Consider the following 17,037-nt stretch of genomic DNA (forward strand, 5'->3'; position numbering starts at 1 on the left):
AGAAAGTCATAGGCTCCGGGATGAAAACTGCAGAGCATGGGATGGCTCTTTGTGTGGAGTGACTTACACTGCCAGCGAGGCAGGTGACAGGGAGGAGACTGGAATTCTCAGTGCCAAAAGATGAGGCCACGTTTTTCTCCTCTACTAGGACCACAACTCTTCTTGAGTCAGTGAGGTTACATGAGATTTACAACAGCATGTAGTGACAGGACATGGGGGAAATGGCTTTAACCTGAAAGAGTGTAGATTTAGATTGGATACTAGGGATAAATTCTTCACTGTGAGGATGGTGAAGTATGCAACCTGGTCTAGTGGAAGGTGCCACTGCCTGTGGCAGGGGTTTGGAGCTGGATGGGCTTTAAGGTCCCTTCTGACCCAAACCACTCCAAGATTCTATGAATGTAGATGAGTAGAAGGCGTCTCAGGAGCCCTTAATTCCAAGGTGTGAGATTCCCTTTGATGCATCACTGCTACAACTGTGGAACGTTTGCTGTTTTAGTCTTCCCACCCATTTCCAGTCCCCACACCGGTCTGCCACCTCCATCCTTGCATCCCATTCTCTTTATTTCAGCTTTGCTCATGTTACTACACTGGCTGCCTCATCTCTAATAGTCCTCAAGCTTCCCAGACTGTAACAAAATGTTTTCTATGGATACCACAAACTGCACGCCTGCTGTTCCTGCCTGTGCGGGGCTGGGGCCGCAGGAGGTTTCTGTACGATACTCTTGCACTCTCAAGTTTTATGACTTTTTAAGCAAGCGGGGGGGGGAAATAATAAAATAGAACTTTATTTTTAAATGCGGCACTTGTTCCGGGCGTGCCTGCCCTCGCTCCGGGCCGGGGGTGACCCCAGCGGGGTGCTGCTGCCCCCTGCTTTCCTTTGCAGGCTCCGGAGAGGGCCAGGGGCAGGGAGGCAACCCGGGGGCCGTTTGGCCGGCGGTGTGCCCGTGGTTTATTCGGAATAAGTGGTGGTTCCTACCTCCGGACGCGCCCGGGCTCTGCAGGGGATGCGCTGCGACGGGATGCGCTGGGGGGCTCTGTGCCGCCGTCGCCACGCCCCCGCGGCGCGGTGACGCAGCACGCCGGCCGGTTGCCGTGGTGACGCTGCGAGGCCTGGCGGGCCGGGGGGGACGCGATGGCGGCGGCGGCCTCGCGGTCGGAGGGTCCGCCGCTGCCCGGCCCGCCCGGCGGCCGCCCGAGGCCCGTGTGCTCGCGGCCGTACTTCCTCGTCCTCATGGTGTTCGCCCACCTCTACGTGCTCAACGTGCTGGGGCTGCTGCTCTTCGTGCACCTCAGCGCCGGAGAGCCCGGCGGGCCGCCCGCCGCTGCCCCGCCGCCGCCGCCGCCGCCGCCCGCCCGCTCTCTCCCGCGTCTCGAGGGCATCAAGGCAAGGCCGCGCCCGGGGGGCGATGCTGGGGCCGGGGCTGCGGCCGCCGCTCACCGCTGCTCTCCCCCCGCAGGTGGGCCACACGCAGCGGGTGGAGCTGGTGCCGGGCAGGGTCCACGCCGTGCGCACCCTCAGCCTCAAGCCGCTGCTCTTCGGTGAGTACCGGCCCCGCAGCGGCGGGCACCGGGCACGCCGGGAGCAGGCGGATCGGCTCCTCTCCCCCTTCCCCTGCGGTGCCGGCGCGGCCGTCACCCGGTGTCGGGGCTGCGGGAGCGGTGCCTGCCGCAGGGGTGGGGGTTCCGAGTATGGGGGGGTCCTGCCTCACCCCCTCCCGCTGCCTTACCCGGGGGAAACGACTTCTGCCGTATTCGCTTCTCCTCGGCGCTGCCTTATAACGAGTGTGATTCTGTTCAAGGCATTTGATACGGTATTGGCAGGGGTGACTTTTCTGGGTGGTCCACCTAGAAGGATTTGGAGGATAAACCTTTCCAGGTTTTCCAGATTCCCTTTAAAATTCCGTGAACAGGCAGCAGATCGCGGAAGAGGACCTTGAAGAAGCTGCTCAGTATTAGGAAGGTGCAAGAGATGCCCAAAGTTTGGGTAATGAATGGTGATAAAGCAATTTAGTGTTGGTGCTTCAGTGCTGAGAAAATGACTGACAGGGGAATTGACAGGTTTAATGTCTGCCACCATTTTACATCTTGTTCCAGATTTATGTTGATTTCTGGCTGCTCTGATAAGCAGCCACACAACATCCTCCTTCCAGATGTTTTAAAACCTTCTTTACCTTTCTGTGATGACTGGTAAAGTCTCATTAATTGAACTCTTGTGTTCTGGACACATATACAAATCGATTTTTGGGGGACAGATGATTACAAAATTCCTACTACTGCAACATCAGAGAAAACCCGTTGTCTGAAAACCAGCATTGGGAGTCTTTTAGATGTTTTCTCAATAATACACAAAGAGGGGTTTTTCCAATTGCAAATGGAATATAAACACTGGAAGCCTGGCCATAGATCAGGTAGAGCTCTTATTAAACTCAATGCAAGAAGTATCTGGAAGAAATATACAGAGTTCTTTTGGCATCTCCACATATGTGGTGCTTGTGGCTTGCAAATTTCAGAGTGGGTTTCTGTCTGACACACCGGACCAGAGCTGACACCCCGCAGCGATCACAAACCCGGTGCCATCACCAGAACCACAGCTTCTGGTCTTCCCTTGGGAAAACTCCTGTTTCCACCTTCTCTGCCCTACAGGTACCAGTTAAGTACGAAAGTTGATCCTGGCCTGTGAGGATGGTGCTGAAGCTGCACAGAGGCAGGCTGGTCCTGGCAGCAGTAATGCCACAACTTTTAACTTGTCATTCTGGCACCACCATTGGTTCCAAGGGAAGCTTCGCTCCCTGAGGATGGTGTCTGGCAGACATTAACCCACGGAGTCTCTTCTCCTTCATCCTCTGATAAGAAGGCCCCTATTTAGAAACTTCAAGCAAGACAGCTCTTATTTCCCAGATAAACCTGCCAGGAGCCAGCTCTGTCTTTAAAAGACTTCCAGAGGCTTCTCTATCTATGCAAACAGAACCAATCTAAATAATCTGGTTTAAGAATACCCCTGATTTATTGTATCTCTGTTGTTTAAATTAGTGGAAGTGTGTATTTAACTCAATTGTGTTAAACCCAGAAGTCACTAGCAAACAAGGACTCTTAAATTTCCTGAGATTTTACTTAACACAAAGTGTTGTGATATGTGAGAGCCTATTTAAGGAAATAAGTGGCTGGTCTGTGATCTTTGCTTCGAGCTGTAGTGGGACTAAAGCAATGGACAGCTCATTAATGACTTAATGTGAGCTCTGTGCTTTGGAGTATGGCACTGGTACCACAGGGGAACTTGTGGTTTCTCTTTTAAATGTAAGTCATCTGCATTGAACCCAAGTGTATTTCATGGAGCTATGAAAAAGTCCCTGCCCTACTTTTTCCCCTGCCTCTGGCTACAAGACATCATTTCTAAAGCTCGTAAGTCAGACCATCTGTGCACTTTTTAGTTAGGAAACATTAGTGATCAAATAATCCTATTAATAGAAAACAAATATCAGACAAAGCGTTTTCAACCTTCAGAGCTTTTATATGTTCTGGTGTGTTTTCCAAACATCGTTCAGAAGATGCTGCCATTGCCAGGATCACTTGACAGTGGATTCTGTGGATTGGATGGCAGTTTGCAAGACAAGGTAGCAGGGAGGAGTAAAACCTAGGAAATCTGGCTGTGTTTTAATTCAGATCCTCAGGGAATAGAAGTAATTGCTGCACAAATGTCAAGCACAGCTGAATTTCAGTGTGAGTGTCTGAGGGCTCATCTCAGCCCACAATGAAGCTGAAGAGATCACATCACGGGTTGTTGGTGTGCTTTACGAGCACGGGGAGGCAATGTGTCTCCATCAAACCGGGTGGCTGCCCACAGCCAAGACCGCAGGCGGCGTGAACCACACAGAAAAGCTGTTTTCCCCTTTATTTCAGTCCCCAGTTTAATCCAGTGTGGAAAACTTTCCACCTAATTTCTGTTAGGCCGTAGAAATCTGCCTCATTTCTTCATTTGGGGATTTGCTGTTTTCTGCTCTCTGGTCTGGATTGTAGAGCTACAGCAGAGAATTAGTCCCTGCTTACCTGGGTGAGAGCGAGCTGCGGAGAACTTGGTGAGATTGACTTTTTCAACCTTTTTTGTTTTGCATGCAGAAGGAAGGCCAGACAGCTGTGTAATGTTTCTTTCCCCTTCCCTTATCACAACTGTGAGTAGCTGCTGTTGTGCTGGGGTTAGGGCTCACACAAAGTCCCAAGCAAAGCTGCTGTTGCCCACAAAAGCAGAGGTTTCAATGCCTAATGTCTCATTCCTGCTCTGCTCTTTCTCAAGGCTCTTGTGATATCTTGATAACCCAATTACTGGGGATCCAAACTGAATTTCTGGTATTAAAAAGTGGTTTTCCCTGTTATGCAGAAGCCCTCAGCTATCTTTGCTGTCTGCCTTTCCTGCCTGAGAACAGCTGTTTCTTTTACCTCTGAAGATGCTCATCAATTCTCATGCAGCAAGCTGAAGAGACAGCTTGAGTTTAATATTAATTCTTTAAGGGGCCAGACGTTGCAGGGGTGGGTTGTCTCCCCCTTAATTTATCTCAGACTGTTCAAGAGTAAAGTATTTTTTCCATTACACAAACAGCATCACTTAGCAGTCAGGGGGACTTTTGTCTAATCTCTCTGAACAGAAAGCAAGCAGGCACTTGGACAGCATCAGTGGCTCAGGTTCAAATAATGAAGCTGAAATGGCTATCGACTTCGATGACAAGAACTAGGAGGAACTGGCACCAGAGGTCTGTCGCCTGCAGAGTTCGGTTTGGTTTTGTTGTGACCTTGGATCCTATACAAAGCCATCCACTGCAAGTCCTGGATCTGCAGAGCCTTGTGTGAGGAGTATGTTAAACCTGCACCCTCAAGCTCTGTCTCAGTAGAACAGGGATTTGTAGATATGTAATGAGGCCCTCTCTGTGGACTATGACTGCTTTGACTCACCTAAAAATACTGACTGTACATCTCCGAAACACCAACTTCCAGGGAAAGGAGTTTTCTAGCCATAGGGAAGGGAGCAGTTTCTTATTGTTGGAATTCAGACCTTTCAGACCTTCCGGCCAGCCTGGTCAGGGCAGCGGTGATGTTTCCACCTCCGCACTGCCTGGTGCAGGTTCCTGTTCTTCTTCTGCCAGGCGTAGGCCTTGTTCACCACCACTTTGTCACTCTGCACTTCACCGCTTACAACGAAGACCCCTGTGTGTGTGCCTCTCATGATGTTGTGGACGCAGGTCGCATCTATGTCCAGCCACTGCTGGAGCCTGCCGGGGACTTCAGTTCTGAGGAGGGGACCATGTTTCAGGACCTCCACCCTGGAGGTGTCCAGGTCGAAGTCTGAGATGGTAGTGGTGGCGTTCTTCCTCAGGATTCGTATTTTCACTGCTATAGGGGTTGGAAAAAGAGCTGTTAGTTCTATTTACTTTCCATATAGCTCTTAACTACTTAATCACACAGCAGCGCAAGGCTTTCATGCTGTTCCTATAATGTGGTGACATATCCATCCCTTGTGATTGCAGTGAGCTTACAAAAGTTCTCATTTGAGGTTAGTTTCCAGTACTGAACACCATTTTTAGAATCACAGAATCATTTAGGTGGGAAAAGACCTTTAAGATCATTGAGTCAAACTGTTAACTCTGCACTGCCAAGTCCACCATTAAACCATATCCGTCAGTGCCAAATCTATACATCTTCTAAATACTTCCAGAGTTGGTGACTTCACCATTTCCCTGGGGAATGCTTAATACCTAAAATCCCTGGCATCTGCTGTAAAAGCTGCAGCCATTTTCTGTTCATGCCAGTACGTGGCTGCTAGAGGGAACAGCAGCAACTGAGAGGATGGGGAGGGGGGGGTTGTACTCACCAAAATCATTGGCACAGAGGTTTTCCAGGATCTCCCTGGCAGTGCTGGCTTCCTCAAGCTCACAGTCCTTGCAGCTGGCTCGGGGTACTGCTGCAACAGAAATCTAGTTAGAACACCCTTGTCAAGCATCATTAGAAAAGGCATAATGATACTTTTGATATCTGCAAGTGGTGGCTTGCTGTTCCTGAGTGATGCTTCCTCCTGAGCTACCCAGTCCGTGCAGGGACATCTCAGATTGCCAGGGTGGGAAATGTCGAGTTCTCCCTTCTGTGGCTGGGGCAGATGCTGCTTATTGTGCTTTGTTTAGGGTTGTGTGTGTTGCCGCATGTTAAAGCGGCAGTGAAAATGCTTGGTGAAGATCTCCTAGTGTGGGTGAAACAGTAAAACCACTGGTATGGCCAGACTACATCCAGTGATGCTGAAATGAGGCGTCTGTCCTCCCCTTAGCTGCTCTTGAATCTACCCCAGTATTCACCAGTATGTGGGTGTTTAATTCAGTCTTTCAGTCTTAGAGATTCTTTTTTTCTGGTGTGACATGTCTGCAGAGGCTCATGCCCCTTAGTGGTGTTTCCTAATGTCTAAAGACAAGGCTTACAAAACAGTTCTCCTTTTTTGCATGTTTTTAAACCCTGGACACAGCTGAAAGATGAGGGCTGAAGCTCCAGAGCCCTGCTGGAAGCATATCTCACTGCCTGGAGCCTGCATGCCATGAGCTCTCATGCTGTTCCTGGGCGTTAGGCTTTTGACAGCAATTCCTTCGCCTTGCCCCAAACCCTGCGTGGTCTGATGGCACCCAGGGAGCTAATGAATACAGCAGAGAGGGGAGCAAGCTGCTGTCAATGTTACACTAATTTTCCAGACACAGTGGCGCTCCCACAGAGAACAGAACTGGAATTTATAACTTCTTTAAACACAGCTTAAACCCAGAAATTCTGGGAATATAAACAAGGCACAGGCTGATCCGCTGAGCTTTCAGTGTTGCCTATGGGAAAACATAGGAGAAAAGAACCAAACTTACTTCTCCTACTGTTGGAGTTTTCATCCGTGGACACTGCTGCAATGCACAGCTCGTGATCAGCAGGGAACTTGTTGCAGTTGAGGATTTCGGGCCAGGGGTACCCGTAACAAGCCATGACGGGCGCGCAGCTTCTCTTGACGGCTTCACACAGGCTGCGGCAGGGGTAGATGAGCCTGGGGAGGGGAGAGGGATTGCAGCACCTCCGGGCTCCTCCTGGCAGCAGGCTGAGGGGTTTGCTGCTACCCAGGGCTGTGCTGGTGGGTACCAGCAGCTACTGCGGTGTGTGAGAGGGGTGGCTGGGGGAGATGGCAACAGTGCCTGGGGTGGGAGAGCAGAAAAGCCCACAGCAGGGAACATAATATTCCTGCTCCTGAGAGATGGAATGCTCATGTTTCACTTTCAGAGGGATGGTCCCTCCTGGGAAGTCCAGTTGCCCCTTGCCAAGAGGGACACACAGCTTCTTGGGGACAGCACCGGTTGCACTGGACATGGGTTCTCTCGAAAGGCAAATGCAGTTGTGGTCTTCAGGGAGTGTTACTTAAGACAGCAGGAATAACTTGTAAAAACGTCTTACCTGTCCAAACAGATTGGTGCAAAGAGGGAGCAGAGGAAGATCCTAGCGTCCGGGTGGCACTCTCTGGCCAGCAAGGGCAGCCAGCTGGAGGACTGCTGGATCACTTCTGGCATGGTCTCGTGCTCCAGCAGGTTGGGAATCCTCATCTCGGAGTAGCCGATGTTGTAGCACAAGGCCATGCGGGGCGGGATGGGTGTGCAGCTGGAGGATCTCCTCAGGTAGCTCGCCCAGGCCCCTGGAGACCCCCAGAGCAGCAAGTACACCAGGATGCCCAGCAGCCATGGGCCACCCAGCCTCAAGGGGTGCCTGTGGTGGGCTGTGACCATGCTTGGAGCAGGAAGACAGGCAGCACACCCTGGACTGAGCTGCCTCTGACTGTGGGATGCCTTTTATAGCCTAGGAGCCACCTCTCTGTCAATCTATCCTCATTAAGTGCGGCCCTTTCAGAGCCCTCATGGGGAAGACAATGCTCCAGTTTTCATTTGCCAGCGGCCCTGATTGTTTGGATTTTAGCAGGGGTTTGGCTTAGATCAGCAGGTGTGGAAATGAGGGCACTTGGGGAGGGATGAATGATTTGGCCCATGTGTCTTGGGGCTCTTTCAGCCAAGATTGAATCTCTGTTTGACACCAGTGCTCCAACCCTTCCCCTTTCTCTAGCTCCAGGATTAGTCATTATTTCATAAGGCCCAATGTTTTCCTCTCTTTCTTTTTTTGTAAAAGCTCAAAGTCAAAGTCAATTAAGAGGCATTTGTTTAGCAGGATCTATTGTTGAGCGGGCAGGGAGATAGGATGGTCTCACAGCCAGAAGTTAACTGTTTGGGAGAGCTGAGGGTAGAGAGGAACTAATTTGCAGCTCTGGAGCCAGGTTGTTTGCAGATGGGATTGGCAACACCCTCCTGGACCCCCTCACCCTGCAGCCTGTGTGACAGAGCACAGTTTCCGGTTAAGAGAGTTGTTCCTTCATTCAGAAATCCTTCTGGAGAGAGGGACTGTCCTTCTTCCAGCACATAATTAAGATTCCAGAAGCTATCATTATTATAGCCCAGTTTGCGGAACTGGAAATACTGGGAGCATTGCTTGCCATCACAGTTCATTCTGGTGGTGTGCTATGGGGTTCAAAGCGGTCAGTGGAAGCTCTGGCTCTGAAGCATCTTTTGGGATGCATTGCCAGTAGTGGAAACTGTTTCCTCAGAGGGTGTCACGGATACAGGCAGCTGCATTGTGTTACTGGGGCTTCCCAGGAACAGCTCGTTTTCCACAGGGCTAGTTCTGGTCTGTACTTAGGAAGAAGCAAACTGCTCATTGACAGTTTGAGCTGATAGGGTTGCTTTCAGGTCATGGAAATAACCAATTATTGTTTTCCACGCTTTGAGGGTTGCTGTAGTTGAGATGTAATGTGTCCATGGCACATACCTGCAGGAGCTGTAGGGAGCTGCAATTTGTAGAGCCAGGACCTTTGGCTTAGGAGCACTTAAACCTGTCCTGCTTTGATGTTTTTGATTTCCCCCTTCAAAAGCCTCAGTAGCTGGTAACAAGATTGACCTGGGAGTGGCAGACACCAGCCAGAAGGATCTTCTTAACCTCACAGCATAACTGCTGTGGAACAGGACCTTGCCAGCACTTTGCAGGTGTCCCGTGCACTATGCAGTGAGAAATTTCTTAGTCATTTCTTTATCTGCATTTAAATCTGCTTGGGCTCCTACTGTTGCCTGATTACTGCTGGTTTTGTGCTGCAAAGAAAAGCTAATGACACCCAGGTAGTACCTCAGTATAGAATGTGGCATCCACCATGTGCAGTGCCCTCCCCTTTAATAGTGCATTTAAAAACCCTTTTTAGTGGGGAAGCAAGGGAATGAGTGGGAGTAAGCTTGAAAGTCTTCTCCTTGCTCTTTGGGTTTCACTGTGCCAGGGTCACAGCGCTGTCCTCTCCACGTGAGACCACGGAAGCCTGAAACCCTGCAGTCACCACTGCCCACCACAAAGCTTTTCTCGCCTCTCTTCCTGTAGAGCAGCAGTTCCCAGACTGTGATCCACATGTCACCTTTGAAGTGATAATACCTGGTGATACGCAGGTGTTTGTTCACTCCTTTGTCCATTGTGGTATCTGCGAGAGTTTAAGGGCTTGACCTCTGCATCCAAACATTTATGAACTGCTGCTGTAAAAATACCCACCCCCAGCAGCGCGGGTGTATGGTGTGTGCTCAGATGTGTTTGAATGTCCCAAACTTGGTCAGTTCCGAAATGCCTCACCACCTTTTTTTCCTCCTTTTTCTGAGTGCCCTGCCGTTGGTTTGGGGTCTCACTATAACAGTTCCTCAGTGTCTGTTGCTGCTCACGCTTCTGCTGCAGAAATTCCTGACTTCCTGACAGAGGAGGAGTGCAAGCTTATCATCCATCTGGCCCAGCTGAAGGGGCTGCAGAAGAGCCAGATCCTACCAACAGATGACTATGAGGAAGCCATGGAAATGATAGAAATCAGCCAGATGGACATTTTCAATCTGCTGGACCACAACCAGGATGGGCAGCTGCAGCTCAAAGAGGTAGAGTGTGGGACAGACCCGGGGATGGTTGTTGGGCACCTTCTCAGAGGTCTCCTACTCAGATGGTCTCTTCATTACCCGTGCGCTTGGGTAGGGCCAGACCCCAGTATATTCCAGTCAGTACTTGCTTAATTCTGTGTCTCAAGACTTGTGCTGGCCTTCAGCGTGGAAGTTCCTAGGGAGGTGTACAGCAGTTGTGCTGCTGTTGGGAGGCAGCGGTGGTCCTTGGCAGATGTGTTTTGAATATGCTGGGTAAAACATGCCTGGTGCTGTGGGTTTTACTTTCCCTGCAAGAGAAGGAACTTCAGGACTGGTTAACAATGTCCCAGCAGTCATTTGCCACGACCTAAACTGGAAATAGCAGCACGCATCAGCCCCATGCTGTGTGTGGCTGCCAGATGGTTCTCACTGTAGTTGTCTTTCTGCAGAGACGTGCTGACGCCTGGCTGCAGAGCAGAGCCCACCAGGCCTCAAGCAGGGCAATCTGTAGGGTTTGGTAGTACAAGAAACCAGTGCCTGGTGTTGATCCATCTATGAATTTCAGGTGTTGACCCACACCCGGCTTGGGAACGGCAGGTGGATGACCCCTGAAAACATCCGGGAGATGTACACTGCTGTCAAGGCTGATCCTGATGGGAATGGTAAGAACAGCTCCACGGGAATGCCTTCACCCTCAGCACAGTTGACACCTTGCACAGCCATGTGGGGCAAAGCAGGAGCAATGTTCCTGCCCAGGCCCATTTCTCTACCTGTGTTCTTCAAAGGAAAATAACACTGCTTTAGAGACTTGGCAGAAAAGTAAAACCAGTGTAAACGTCTTCATCACCAGTCTAGCTGCAGACTAGTTCTACCTCCTGGGCTTGTATCTTGCAGAAGTAGGACCAGAACACAGCTCTGTGCTCCCTCTCACCTCTCAGACCTGCCTTGGTTCATGCCCTGCTATAATAAGACCTTCAGTGTGTGCTCCTGTGCTCTGTTTCTGCCTATGTAGCTCTTGTTACGTGGGCTGCAGGTGTTAAGGTGCCTTCCACTTCCACCCTGTTTTCATGGAGACTTCTGCAGCAAGCTGGGAGCCCCACATCCCTGGCAGGCCTCAGTAAGTGGAGATGGTCTTGTTGGTCAGCCTTTGCAGCTGACCCCCATCTCTGCCACTGCAAACTCTTGTATTCTGTGAGGACACTTCTGCTCTTCCTGCCCCTGGTCTCCCAAGGGCTCCCGCTGGTCCGGATGTGTATTCTAACTTCTGCTGCTCTAATTAGTGTGGCCTCAATTAAGCAACTCTCCATTTCCTAATCAAATTAAGTGAACACACAGGCTCTGCACACTGTCTTCCAGTGACCTGGCACTGAGAGCTGCTCAGGAGGAGCTGCTTTGGAGTTGAAGCAGTACCCATGTGAATGCCTAAATATCCGGAGGGTACCGGTGGCACTCTTGGCAGGGGTAGGAGCGCATGTCTGAGTCCTCCGTGGCTTTTCCACCATTCCAGACATTAACAAATGAAAGGTCCTGTTAACTTGCTCTTGGCACGACCTTACTTCCGGAGTGCTTCTTCCTTCTGTTGTTAGATCGGTATGTGACACCAAGAGACCAGGTCACAACCTGGATGTGGCACTGCGTCATGGAAGACCGTGTGGAGCAGGGGGAATGTGGGGACAGGGAGACACTAGAAATAATAATGGTGGATAATTTGGTTATGACCACTGGCATCCAAGGACCTGTCCCAGGCTGACCCTGGTGGCTGAGTGCTGTTGTCCAAGGGAGATGAGCTGGCACCACAGCAGCACTGGGTTCGCTGTCTGGGTGAGCTTTGCTCGCAGCCCATGATGTGTGCTGGCTGCTGGGCGGCCCAGCGCAGTGTGCTGCATCCTCTGGTCTCTGTGACCTGATCCCCTGTGTGGATGGGGTTGGTTTGAGGAAGGCAGTTTCTGCAGTGCCCTCAGCTGGTGGCTTCTCTGAATACAGAACACCAGGAACTATTTATTACCTGAGGGACTGTCACCAGCTTTTCCTCTCTTCCCATAGGTGTGCTGAGTTTGGAGGAGTTCAAACAGTTGAATATCCACGATTTCCACAAGTACATGGGAAGCCAGAAAGTGAAGATGAGTGACTTGGTGCGCAACAGCCAGCACACGTGGCTGTACCAGGGCGAGGGGGCTCACCAGGTGATGAGATCCATACGGCAAAGGTAAGGACCAGGTAGCCGAGGTGTGCTTGGGTTTGTGTAGGCACAAGGACCACATGTGCTGGGAAAAGCAGCAGCAGGCTTGCTAATATTCACACTTCCTAATTGTGTGAAAAGTCTTTGGAGTATAAAGAGCAATGAACACAGCTCCAAAATGTGGAGAGGAGGTTTTCATTAGAACAAAGTTTTTTACTGTCCCATGCAGAAGGAAAAAAAAAAATCAACCCTTGCAGCATCTCCATTCACTTTTGGGAACAGCCCTATAAAACCAGGAAGACTTGGCATTATATGAAGTAATTCATTCTAATTAGTAAATGAGCTTACTGGGAGAAACTGCCCGTTTCCAATGCTGTCTGGGTGCCAGTAGTTGCTGTCATCTGCTTTAGTTACTCACACATTTCACTGAAATGTGGCTTAGCTGTTTAGAGCCAATTTTTTAACAAGCACAACTTCACCTCAAGGAAGCCAAGTTAGTTTAATCCTCTGAGCACACGTATCGCAGGGCAGCTCATGGCAGAGAGGAGAACCTCTTACCCTTCCCTTCATCTCAGATTTGGTACTGGGAAGCATTGAAACCCGGCACACAGGCCAAGTCATTTAGTTGTGGTGAGTTTCAGATAATTGGCTGGAGACTCTCTTGTTCTTGTGGTGCTGGTCCTCGCCCAGAACATGGGTGGGTAAAATCTGTCCTGAGGCTTGAAAACAGCTGTGGGCTACTCCTTTTCTTCAGGACATTCCAGCAGGAGAATAGGGTCACATATTGCCTTGATTAGAGCAGACTGTGGTTGCCACCTTCTCTGTGCCAGCTAGCCAGCGCACACAGGCATCAGCACACTGCTTTTATGCTCTTCATTTGGCTGCTGTTACATGAGGATGTGAAGACATAGCACTGAAGGAGGCTGTTAATCCTCCCTCGGGACTGTGCAGTGCTCAGAGGGGCTTTGCCATCCTGCCTGGGTGCCACATTCCCCTTGCACGTGCCCTGAGGGCTTCACCGGTCCAGATTCTCAGAGCTCTGAGTGTTCTTTGGCAGGTCTCGAGACGTACCTGCTTGCCTTGGGGATGATCTCAGATGTAGCAGCGGAAAAAATCCCAGAGCAGCAGGGCTCCAGTCTCCTTGGTCACTTCCAGTGCCCCTCTGCCCTGGGAGGGAGGCTGCTGAAAAGGCAACAGGGAAAGGTGAGTTAGGTGACAAGAATATTCCTAGAGCTAGTCTCTCCTTCACTCTCAGCAGGGGCCCTGTGCTTTGCTAACTGTCCCAAGATCTGTAGGTGGTGAGCAGGAGTCCAGAGAAGTGATGAGATGGCACGCGAAGGCTCCAGGGACACACACACACAAGGGATCTTGCTGAGCAAGCAAAGTCTTCCTCAGAGCAGTCCTGCTGGAGACGCACCCTTCGGTTTTGTTTGGTTTTGAAGTAACCTTAATGATGACTTGCTGAGCTGATGCTAATAGTCAAACAGATCTCTAAGGACCTAGTCTGCCTCTTGGTATGCTTGCTGCATCCCATCCATCTCTCTGGTCTGTCGGGAAGGGGGTTCTCTTTCTCTAGATTCATTTGCTGCTTGGTAGTAGTGGCTGACCGGGCATTGGTGCTTTTCCCTCACCTGCTCTGCTCTTCTCTTCCCCAGGGTAATGCGCCTGACGCGCTTGCCCCCCGAGATCGTGGAGCACAGTGAGCCCCTCCAGGTTGTGCGCTATGACCAAGGAGGGCACTACCATGCCCATATGGACAGTGGCCCCGTCTTCCCCGAGACTGCCTGCAGTCACACGAAGCTGGTCGCCAATGAAAGCGCTCCCTTTGAGACCTCCTGCCGGTACAGTCTGTCTTGGAACAATCTGGAACATGTTAGAGGAGAGGTGGAGAGAGATGTTTGGCCTCACCTCGTGTAGCGGTCAGTGCTTGGCTGGTGGCCTCGTAAACCAGCTCTGGAGATCACTGGCTTGAAGGGGTTTAAAAGGGTTGGTGGGTAAATCCTGTGGGTCCACGCAAGGAGAGCAGAGTGGTTCTGCAGAGCTGCTGGGCCATCTCCCCATCGGAGACCAGAAACACACCCTCACTGCTGCGAGTGAGTGAGGATCTTCTTTGTTGTCCTTTTCTTGTTCTTGGAGAAAAGCTGATGATGCAAATCATCAAAGCTGAGAGCTTGACAGTCTGAGAGTTGGGCTTGTTCAGCCTGGAGAAGAGAAGGCTCCGGGGACACCTTGGAGCAGCTCCAGTGCCTAAAGGGGCCTACAAGAAACCTGGAGAGGGGCTTTGGACAAGGGCCTGTAGGGACAGGCCAAGGGGGGATAGCTTTAACCTGCCCGAGGGGACATTGAGATGAGCTCTTAGGCAGAAGCTCTTCCCTGTGCGGGTGCTGAGGCACCGGCACAGGGTGCCCAGAGAAGCTGTGGCTGCCCCATCCCTGGCTGTGTTCAAGGCCAGGTTGGACGGGGCTTGGAACAACCTGCTCTAGTGGAAGGTGTCCGTGTGCGTGGCAGGGGGTTGGAACTGGATGAGCTTTAAGGTCCCTTCCAACACAAACCAGTTTGGGATTCTAAGAAATCCCATATCTCATGATGTCTTGGAGGAACCACTGTATGTACAGTGGAGGGACAGGGTATAGACAGCCCCTGTGCATTGCCTCTTGTTCCAGTTGTGTCCCCTGACGGCCACTCTGTCTTTCAGGTATGTGACAGTCCTGTTCTACCTGAACAACGTGACTGGGGGAGGCGAAACAGTCTTTCCTATAGCTGACAACAGGACGTACGAAGAGATGGTAAATGAATCTCACTTACACATTACCCCTGGGGAGACAGTTTTTGAGTGTCTTTTATTTTCTGCGGTTGCAGAAGGGGTCTGGTGTGTGAGGCTGGAACACATTTAACGCTCATATGAGCACAGGGAGGTGCAAGTGCTGGTCTGGTGGCCTTGCTGCCATAATGGGTCCTGCTTGCTTCTGTTTGGACAGGTTTCCTCAGACTAAGTCTTGGCAGGTATGTTGTGCTCCTGTCAGGCAATGCGTTAAGACTGGGCGGCTACTCAGAAACAGGTTATGGACCTCCAGGGGCCTGAAACTGGCTGCTGTGGGTGGGTTGTGAAAGCCCTGAGCTGTCCCTGCGGGGCAGTCAGGCAGAGGGCAGGGTGAGCACTGGCAGCCCAGTGCGTGCACTTCGTTCCTGCCCTGTTTGCATCACCTTCCCTGTGGTTTCTTGCCAGTCTTTGATTCAGAACGACGTGGACCTGCGAGATACACGAAAAAACTGCAACAAGGGCAATTTGCGAGTGAAACCTCAGCAAGGCACTGCTGTCTTCTGGTACAACTACCTGTCCGATGGAGAAGGTATGAGCTGGTTTCAAGACTTGGCTCATGGGAGGGATAGAGCTGCAAGAGGTGATGGCCATCATCTTCTTGCGGTGGCTGGGAGCTCAGAAGGGAGCCAAGGGGTGGTAGCTGCCTGCTAGTGAGAACTATAGAGTCTACTTGTCACCAGCTGAGTAGGAGCTTCCTGACTCTGAAAGGCCTTTGTTTACAGGCAGTAGGTCAGTGGCTCCTGATGCTTTTAAGGGACAGGACTAGCAGCTAGCAAACAAAGACCTTGGCTGCAGTAGCCATGGCCAGCTGCCTGCTGTCCCACTGTGCGAGCTCAAACTCCTGCTGGAACTTGGTCTGCAATTCAGAATGTTTCACTGATGTGGTGTTGCCCAGAGGGGAGGTAGACAAAGGCACAGCCATCAGCTCTGCAGCACAGGGAGGCACGATCTGCACCATGCACAGCTCTGCCGTGCTTGGGGCCAGCTTCTGCTTTATAGCTCAGCCGCAGCCGGGTGATGTGTCCTCGGGGCTGTTTTTCTCCCAAAGCACAGCATGGTTTTCCCTGACAACCAGGCTGGGGGATTGACACAAACCTCCCAGGCTGCTGGAGACTGACTCCAGAAAATTCCGATGGCAGATTTTGAACAGTGGTGGAAGGAGGTCTCCTGGGAGCAGCCCATGTTTCCATCGCTAGAAAATCCACAGAGGAGGTCACAAGACCAGTGTTCGGACTGCTGCATGACAATAATCATCATCATCACTGTCCTGCAAGAAGCGCCCTGTTGTGTTATTAAGAGCAGATTGTTTCGAAATGGAAGCCAGCTGCTGATGCAAGTCTGCTACAGAAAATAACATGAGACCTCTGTAAAGACAGAATCATTTAGAACTGCTAGAATGCAGTCCGTAACGTGTCCATGAGCCTGACTTCTACAGGCCTTCTAAGAGCAGCACCTGTCTCTTCCATGCCATTCCCTTTTGGAAAGAGTTGAGAAAAACAGTGGCTGGGATGCAGAATGCGAGAGCCTCTTGTGCTGGGTGGAGACAAGGCAGCAAGGAGCATTTTGCACCTGGGGAGCCTGCCCTGGTGCACTCCTTGTAGGTGCTAGGGTGGGGTAGCACTAAGATAGAGGGGTGCCAGGGGGAGCCAACTCCTGTAAGACGCACCTGAGCCAAAAACCGAGCCAAAACCCAAGCCAGCACCGTGGGTGGGAGAGCAGCACTCCTCACTCCCTCCTAACATGGCTTTGCTCCCCAGGCTGGGTCGGAGAGCTGGACGACTTCGCCCTGCACGGGGGCTGCCTGGTCACGCAGGGCACCAAGTGGATCGCCAACAACTGGATCAACGTGGACCCCAACCGGCGGCGCCAGCAGCAGTTCCAGCAGGAGATGGAGCGATACGCGGCGGCGGGAGCCGCGGGAGCCCCGGCCGAGTGGACGGTGGATAAGGCGTACGGCGGCATGCACCTGGAGCTCTAGAGCTCGGCGGCGCGCACGTGGCCTTTTCCCGCGCTCGGCCGGAGGCGGCGATGGCGCGTGGCGCGCCAATAAAGCGTGGAGAGACGGG

At 51.5% G+C, this 17,037-nt stretch overlaps 2 protein-coding genes across 2 annotated transcripts; one reads left to right on the top strand and one right to left on the bottom strand.

Moving 5' to 3' along the window:
* The first annotated feature begins 1,100 nt into the window (after positions 1–1,100).
* On the top strand, positions 1,101–17,037 carry LOC136018286 (transmembrane prolyl 4-hydroxylase-like). Its single transcript, XM_065687381.1, has 9 exons — positions 1,101–1,387; positions 1,461–1,542; positions 9,802–9,992; positions 10,537–10,633; positions 12,015–12,177; positions 13,806–13,991; positions 14,846–14,936; positions 15,377–15,500; positions 16,729–17,037. The coding sequence occupies exons 1-9, from the start codon at positions 1,136–1,138 to the stop codon at positions 16,947–16,949; spliced, it is 1,407 nt and encodes a 468-aa protein (XP_065543453.1). The 5' UTR covers positions 1,101–1,135; the 3' UTR covers positions 16,950–17,037.
* LOC136018287 (secreted frizzled-related protein 5-like) lies at positions 3,491–7,799 on the bottom strand. Its single transcript, XM_065687382.1, has 4 exons — positions 7,453–7,799; positions 6,879–7,051; positions 5,861–5,947; positions 3,491–5,382 (listed from the first exon to the last, which is right to left on the bottom strand). The coding sequence occupies exons 1-4, from the start codon at positions 7,776–7,778 to the stop codon at positions 5,048–5,050; spliced, it is 921 nt and encodes a 306-aa protein (XP_065543454.1). The 5' UTR covers positions 7,779–7,799; the 3' UTR covers positions 3,491–5,047.

This window comes from Lathamus discolor, chromosome 7 (assembly GCF_037157495.1).
Source record: "Lathamus discolor isolate bLatDis1 chromosome 7, bLatDis1.hap1, whole genome shotgun sequence".
Taxonomy (NCBI): Eukaryota; Metazoa; Chordata; class Aves; order Psittaciformes; family Psittacidae; genus Lathamus; species Lathamus discolor.

Coding starts and splice junctions, on each gene's coding strand:
- LOC136018287 (XM_065687382.1), bottom strand. CDS start 7,778: ATGGTCACAGCCCACCACAGGCACCCCTTGAGGCTGGGTGGCCCATGG. Junction 7,052..7,452: donor GCACCAATCTGTTTGGACAG/GTAAGACGTTTT, acceptor TCCCCTCCCCAG/GCTCATCTACCCCTGCCGCA. Junction 5,948..6,878: donor AAACTCCAACAGTAGGAGAA/GTAAGTTTGGTT, acceptor CTGTTGCAGCAG/TACCCCGAGCCAGCTGCAAG.
- LOC136018286 (XM_065687381.1), top strand. CDS start 1,136: ATGGCGGCGGCGGCCTCGCGGTCGGAGGGTCCGCCGCTGCCCGGCCCG. Junction 13,992..14,845: donor CCCTTTGAGACCTCCTGCCG/GTACAGTCTGTC, acceptor TCTGTCTTTCAG/GTATGTGACAGTCCTGTTCT. Junction 14,937..15,376: donor ACAGGACGTACGAAGAGATG/GTAAATGAATCT, acceptor GTTTCTTGCCAG/TCTTTGATTCAGAACGACGT.